Source organism: Porites lutea, chromosome 8 (genome assembly GCF_958299795.1).
Source record: "Porites lutea chromosome 8, jaPorLute2.1, whole genome shotgun sequence".
NCBI lineage: Eukaryota > Metazoa > Cnidaria > Anthozoa > Scleractinia > Poritidae > Porites > Porites lutea.
In genome coordinates, this window is record NC_133208.1 from 3,948,415 (window position 1) to 3,956,226 (window position 7,812).

Sequence of the window (7,812 nt, forward strand, 5' to 3'; positions counted from 1 at the left end):
GAAAGTTTTATACTACTCTAATTAAACTCCTAGTACAGATTGAATTCGTTCATTACTTTACGATTCACCATGAGAAACATATTTTAACAAAGGAAAACGCACAATTCAAATAAACGCAATTTGGAAAAAAATTGGCAAAGGAGAAACTAAAATGTACAACAAATGGAAAAATTACGTAAGGAGACACCGAGAATTGATAATTACAGGAAAAGTACGCATAATATTTGAACAAACTGACAATAACCCAGGCTAAAGTGAATGCGGATAGAATAACAAATACTTAGAAGAATCAAATTCTTCGAACTCTCGGGGGTACACAGGCGGTACGTCTTCCACGGCATTTCAAGCAACCTGGTACCCAGGGCTTTTCCCGCCACTACCATTTTTAAGGGAAAAGTCCTGGGCATGAGGTTGCTTCAAACGTGACGTACTGCAAGTTTACGTTTGGTGATAAAGGTAGTAATCAGCGCTGCAGTTTTTCTCAAAAGCGAAAGAACACTTTGAATCACAGATACATGGAGACTACCACTAAACCACTGGTTTTAGTAAGGAAATTTCACAAACATCGTAGATCCATGATTAAGTACTTTTTTTGAAACACAAATCCTTCCGCCATTACGACATCGTTTCCCGTTATGTGGCTTCAAAAACTGTGACATCACAACAAACACGTGCACCCAAATTATTTCAATCTAAAATGATTATTTAATGCATAAAGAATTTAAGAATACTAATTGTGCATATATTTTTTCATCGCCTACTTCTGTAGATCACGTTTTTTAAGATTATCTTTTTTCGCACGCGGGCGACTGCGGGTTAGAAACAGAGATAATAAATGTGACACATGCCAACAAGTTATTAAAGCGCGGTTACCAGCTAATATTCCGCTGAGAGTCAAATTGAAAGCGACGTGTCTCCCGGAATAAAACATTAACCGTTGTTTTGAGGAATAAAGATGAACGAGAAACCTACCACGGAATGAATTCTTACAACGCTTCAAAATAGAAGAAATCAGTAATGACATTACTATCCTAAAATCGTGTAGTTATAACCATATTACGCATAACAAGGAAATAAAGTGCAAGTTAAACTGTTAGTGGCTAGTGTGTTCTACTTGAACAAATCAAATAATGTTAGTCGGCCCAAGAAAGAATGAGGGGGAGAGGGGGAGGGGGGGGGGGGGGGCGATGAAGAACTACCCAATCCATTTCCCCTGGATCCTCCCTTAAAGTTGTTCAGGTTCGATTGCTTCCTTATACGATTAGAGAAAGTCCATCAAATTTGGAATAAATTACAACTCGTTATTACATTACGTTAGGTAGCAACTACTAAATTATAATGGGAAGATTCAGATTTATCGGAATTATTAATTAACGATTGTTTCTTCTGTTTTAATAAATGACAGCTATCTGTCAATATAACACAAATAGATTAATAGATACACAATAGATTTCTTTGCAAACTTGATCTAACAAGAACCTCATTACATGCAAAGAAAGCAAAATGGAAAATTTTTTTTGTTTAGCAATGAAAGAAAAAGGCTGAGGATATTATGGACATTTTGAACGGTACACTGCGTTTTTTCACAGTTGTTGTGTTATATAATTATGGGGAGTCTTTACTCTTTTAGTTTAATCTAAGAACCTGTTTCGTCTTTGATCTTCTAGAGTACTGTGCCCACGACTTGTATACGCTATCCATTCAATTATCTTCTATTACCTCAAGGTAAAACTGACTTTATTCTTTAATATAGTAACGTAAAACATCGTTCAATTTTGCCAATTTGGCAAATATAATCAAGGTACCATATTTTAAAACCCTAAAATTTGACATTCCAATTGTGGCAAACTCGTGAGGAAAGCTTTCCTTATTTATAGCTTCTTACATATATGTTATGCAAATAGGTAAAAAAAATATTGTTGAATTGTCCTGTTCCGCGCAAGTAGTTGCATTTTAAAATATGAAAATCATCCAGACTTGCCTAAGAATTTTACGAAAACGTTTAAAAGTCTAATTAAAAACTAAAAAAAAAAACAAAAGATTAAAAAAGAGGAGCCACTTTTGTCAGTACTACCCTGTAGACAAAACCCGTGGAAAAAATTGTGTCAAATTTTAGAAGGAAACGACTTATGATTCTATAATTTTGCGCGCTAGTGTTTAGGTATAAGGAGCAGTCTAGCGCGGTGTCTATTTTTGTCCCCGTGGCTTAAAAGCCGGCGCGCATCTGAAGAGAAAATCACAAATTTCTTTTAATGGTACCATGTTCGCTATGATAGGTTATCCAAAAAGGAAAAACATAAAATAATAATATTAATAAATGAAGCTTGGGAACATCAACATCTTTCCTTCATAAACTTATAGTTTTGATCGTGTGGGGTGACAATGAATTTAAGTTAGTTTGCAGTTTCAAGGAAGAAGAGCAGCGGCAACTAGCTCGTACGATGATGCGGAGACTGAGGCTTGAACCTAAAACGCGGTTTCAGCAACTGCCCAGTCAATATTTTGTTTCATGTGCCGTATAAGTAGCTTGTAGTAAGCCAATTAACCTCTATCAGAATATGTACATTTTACTGCTTGAAGCAAATTTCGAAGTTTGGTGTAATTTAAGAATGATGAGGCCAATAAATTTGAGACAGCACGTAACAACACGCAACACGTAAGCTACACGTAGCCAAACTGCCAGCTGCAAAGCCACAGTGTTTAGCTTTAGAGACCCTTTAGAAAAGTACTTAAAATGAGTCCAGTTCATGTTTATATTTCCTTTTATCATATTCATAACTGCAATTATAGTTCTACATCAGCTATGAAAATTGGCCGTACTGGGAAGGCATGATAATTAACGCTTTTCAAACCCTGAATGGTCAAAAGTTCGAGGACATCAGAGTAGCTATGAAAAACTAGAACTACGTGTACCGCTCGTACGATAGCTGTTTTTATATTTTCAAGTTAATTACTGCATACTTTAGGCACACTACTCTTTTTGATCTAAGAAGTATGACCGAAATAAACTACCATCCACCTGTGTCCATTCAAAAGATTTATTTTTAAACCAAAGTTTGACCAAAGAAGTTCAGTGGAATCAGGCCAGGTGAGCTGTTGCTATTCAAAAGGTGTCTTAATAGCCAGAAGCGGACAGGAGTCGAATAGCGCCTAAACTTTCTCTGTCTTTTTACATTAGAAAGGAATTATCTGACCGACGAGTGTCTTTGATTATTGTATGAATTCTTTCAAAACTCAGTTTGATTTTACTACGTCACACTTTTTTCTATGTTTTGTTTTGCGCCCGGCAATAACAGACGAAACGAACGAACAAATTAAGAACGTAGGGCATCAATTTTTATCCCGGCAAAGGTATTTTGCTCATCGAATATTAACGAATCGTTCTGAAGACCACGCTAAGCATATTATTTCCTCAGCTTGAAATTAGGGTGGAAATTAATCAGTAATAGTCAACATGAGGGGAAAATATAATTTACAAAGTTATTTTTAATAAAAGAAGACAGAGTAGTGAATGTTTAGAAAGGCTCTATAAGATGGTGAGGCGGCGAAGTTAGCTTAAAAACCAAACACAGCTTAGAACCGCAAAGAAGGTAATGATCGCTTAGTTTACTTTTTAGTGATCTTAAACGACGATAATTTTCTGTTTGCTGGTATTAGCTATAACAATGCTTAAGAAATTGCACACTGCTTCTCAATTAAAAAAAGGCAAAATTTTCCTTCTCAGGGTTTTTTGGCGGAAATAAAAGACACCAGATCATTGGATGAGTCGCTGAGTGGATAAACCACAAGCAGCCAATGGTCTCTTTCGGTACAATAAAGCCATGATGTTCTTCAACACGTTCCTACGAGAATTTGTTTTCCCTTAACTCCCAGTGAGCAGTTGAGAAGAAATTGAAGGGCAAAAATTTATCGAGGTAGGTTTGTATGTACATTTGTATTTTTGCCGATTTCTCTTCATTTTTAATGTCTTTGACATAGCATTTATTTCCGTCCTCCTCATTGCAGGTCTATTTTACTCAGGCAAGCCTGCCCAATACAAGTGTTATAAAGGCTTTATGGTAATTTGTCTCTCGATCCAACCTTATCACGTTAATTCCTCACTTAATTTGGTTAAAAAATATTTTGAATTTGCAAATCAAGGCGATTTTTGTGTGTTCTAAAACTAATCAGTTGTTCCAGAACCAAGCCTAAACATCAATTTATTGTAGCCTCTTCGTTTTGCATCGAAAAATTATTAATAAATATTTGAAGTTTTATAGCTCAGCCTGTCGCTGCTAAAAAAGATTACAGTTGTTTAAAATTACGCCTTCATTTTGAAAGTCTTATCAATTAACAAAAATCTCGAAAATAGTTTAAAAAAATCCAGTTAAGTTATTTCTGTAGCTGCTTACTCCTCTTCTCCTCCTCTTCAAAATTCGAGTCGTGTTTAAGTGAAAATGAAATATCCGTTAGGAAACTATAATGAGCAGGTTGCATGCTTTTCTATAATGCGATCACTTTTGTCGCAATTAAGTAATAATTAATATTGTGATTTCCATCTGCTGTTCAGTATGTAATTCAGTGTGGGGGAAGAGGGGGGATTTTCTTTGCTTTGGAAACTGAAAACCAACAAAAACTGGGATTAGTAAACTTCTAAGAAGTAACGTAAACAACAAGGGTTGCTTTCTTATTTTAGCTTAAAATCCTGAACTCTTCTAAACAAAGACTTTTTGCAACGCGTTATACCATAGATCAATCTAGAAATGATTTATCCAATAAGAATTTTTGTCATTTTTCATGTTTTTTACGTCACTGGTCCTAAACGTGTTTCAAACTTGCAACTTACCAAATTAAACGAACGCCTTGATTGGTCAGCTCAGTGTGAGTTAACCAATAAGAACATTTTGCCTTTTTTGACATGTTATTTTTAACAAGCCTTTGAACGTGCTAAAAACATGTTTTTATGCTAAACGTGAGTACAAAACGACCCAAAAGATCAGCAATATTAATCTATTCATCATTTTTTGCGGGCGCCGGACAACAGCCATACAAGCAAGGTTGGTATGTAAGTTGTCCTAGATTTACTGTTACTGCAGAGTAGCTAAAAATTCATTTCTTAAAATACTCAATTGAAGTGTTCCTTCCAGGTTAGATTCTTCACTCAGTTGTGTTTGTTTTCTAACTGAGAATAATTTACTAGCATTCATTTTCCCCGGGAAGAATTAAAAACACTGTTCTCTTTGTGATGATTGTTAAATAATTAATATATTCACCCCACAGTTTGATTCTGCGATAATGCTATTCTGTATGAAGATACCATCGGCCATTATGTTATGGATAGTACCGTTACTGCTGATCCCTTTGTGTTCTGCGAATAGCAAAAACAGCAGCAACAAGGTGAGTTTGATTTGTGAAATTTCAGATGATCGAGACTTTATTTGATATCAGCGATTAATCCAGAAAGTTTATGGTCGTTGATTGCATTCATTTGCCAGAGAAAATGGAATAAAATGGAATAGAATCAATGAAAGTATGAGTCAGAATGGTTGTCCTAACATCCGGCGCCGTTTTCAACATTTATTTTTTGATATCTAGACATGTTTTATGCTTCGCTTGTAATTAGTATCTGAATAATATATATTATGGTAGAATTTATAATCGATATGGGTAGTCCCCTAGTCAAATAATATAAATGCACAGGAAATGAATAGTTGGACAACCGATAAAATGATCATTAGCAGTGAACTTGAATAACTGAACAAACGATGGACTAGATATATATATATATATATAAATGAATGAATCAAGCAGTGAGAGTCATATAGAATGTCAGCGGCCAAAAGTAGACTCCTTCACGCGTCTTGTGTTACTGTACTTAGCTTATATCTGCTTTCATTTATCTATTATCATTATTATTAATTAATATTCATTGTCAGTTATTTAATTACTTATTTTTCAAAGGCTATTTCAGAAACAAACATCCCCAAGAAGTGCATTAACTTTAAATCAAAGAGAATGAATAATGTATTGACCTCTCTCTGTTTTTCTTTTTCATTTCTGCCCTTAATTTCCTCAACAGAATTCCCAACATGGCTGTTGTGGTTACTCTCCTTGTTTCTGCGCACCGGGGATACCGGGCATCCCAGGAAGCCCGGGACCCGCGGGACCAGCTGGTACATCGGGATCACCCGGGAATAACGGACCCAAAGGACCTATGGGTCAACGAGGAGTCAAAGGCGATGAAGGACCCCGTGGAAAACAGGGACTTCCTGGCCCCAAGGGAGGTACAGGGTCAACTGGTCCAGCAGGCCCACTCGGAAGCAAGGGTGATGCAGGTCCCCCTGGAAGTCAAGGTCCCCCTGGCCCCAAGGGACCACAAGGCCCCTCGGGTCAAGCTGGAAAGAAGGGCGATAAAGGGCCTCCTGGAAGTCAAGGTCCCTCAGGTCCCAAGGGGTCTTCAGGGTCTTTTGCACGTAACTGGAAACAGTGCGTTTTTAAGGATCTGAGCGATGGCAGGGACTCTGGATTGGTCAAGGTGAAAGCTAAGTTGGCCTCCGAATAAAAAGTTCGTCAGTACTTGGGTTTTATTTAAAAACATAGAATTTCATTAGAAGGTCTTGCTCGCAAATTTGCCTGGATTAGAACTAGTAGCCCGTGTGGCTCATTTGTTTAATTATTTATTTCCTTTACTTCCAAAAAATTCCCAATTTTATCGAGTAAAATCTTTTAACATGGAAGCACTCCTCAGCAGTTTTGCATGGTAATACCATGGGATTTTTTTCACAGATTAAAGTGTTAGTTTAACCCACCTTGTACCACTGTACCATACGAAAGCGTCGCTGAGGACGTAAAATTTTAGTGTCGGATCCAGACCATGAGATAAGGATAAGATAAGGTCTTCAAAAAATTTTTTCTGCCCGTCGGGCCTTAGTTTGGTCTAAAATATAAGGTGGGGGGGGGGGGGGCACCCAGGTCCCTCCACTAGATCCCTATTGTAATTTGTATCGTCCTAACTTAAGATATCTATAGACTCAAACTAAATTAGTCAGAGCTGTCTTTCTGTGGATAAAGGATTAAAAGATTACTCTGGTAATCTTGAATTTGGTTGCTCTTTTCCTTTCAACAGGAATGCATTTTCAAGAAGACCTCTGACAGCACAAGTCTGCGTGTCTACTGGAGTGGCCAACTCCGCATCTATAATTGCAACAGCTGTTGTAGGCGATGGTATTTCACTTTTAATGGCGCAGAGTGCTCGGCTCCAGCAGCTATTGATGCTACTGTTTACATGGTATATGGAAGTGGCAGCAGACTACAAAATTTGCACCGTCCACGTCACGTCGAGGGAGTCTGCGATAAAATCCACAAAGGCACTGTGCGCGTGGGATTCTGGGTCGGCAACTGCAAAGGTTACGGTTCTGCTGATGCAGTCACAGGATGGAACTCGGTGTCCCGGATGTTCGTGGAAGAAATACCTCCCCCACAAGCTTAAGAAAAGCAGATTCAAATTTTTCATAAACTTAAGATGTTTCCTAAAAAGGTTTCTAGCTTTAAATGTAATTATTGTTAAATAACCTGTTAAAAAAAACGCTGCTATTGTAAGGGATGATTTTAAGATGCTAAACCAGCTGAAAAGACAACCTCGTTCCCAGGGTCTCTCCGTCCTCGGCTCTAGAAGCAAGAGAAAGAGGGAGAGAGAGAGGGCAGGGGAGGGGGGAGAGAGTAGGCCAGACCAGGGTCTCTCTCTCCCTTGCTTTGAGGGTCTAGTACGGAGAGGCCCCCTTGAATAAGGTTGCTTATACGAATTGCCTTAGAAACTAATAGGGTTTCTGTTTT

At 37.6% G+C, this 7,812-nt stretch overlaps 1 protein-coding gene across 1 annotated transcript; it reads left to right on the plus strand.

Moving 5' to 3' along the window:
• The first annotated feature begins 5,018 nt into the window (after nucleotides 1-5,018).
• On the plus strand, nucleotides 5,019-7,626 carry LOC140945714 (uncharacterized). Its single transcript, XM_073394756.1, has 4 exons — nucleotides 5,019-5,036; nucleotides 5,260-5,376; nucleotides 6,059-6,514; nucleotides 7,106-7,626. The coding sequence occupies exons 2-4, from the start codon at nucleotides 5,275-5,277 to the stop codon at nucleotides 7,466-7,468; spliced, it is 921 nt and encodes a 306-aa protein (XP_073250857.1). The 5' UTR covers nucleotides 5,019-5,036; nucleotides 5,260-5,274; the 3' UTR covers nucleotides 7,469-7,626.
• The last annotated feature ends 186 nt before the right edge of the window (nucleotides 7,627-7,812 follow it).

Coding starts and splice junctions, on each gene's coding strand:
- LOC140945714 (XM_073394756.1), top strand. CDS start 5,275: ATGCTATTCTGTATGAAGATACCATCGGCCATTATGTTATGGATAGTA. Junction 5,377..6,058: donor GCAAAAACAGCAGCAACAAG/GTGAGTTTGATT, acceptor TTTCCTCAACAG/AATTCCCAACATGGCTGTTG. Junction 6,515..7,105: donor GGGACTCTGGATTGGTCAAG/GTGAAAGCTAAG, acceptor TCCTTTCAACAG/GAATGCATTTTCAAGAAGAC.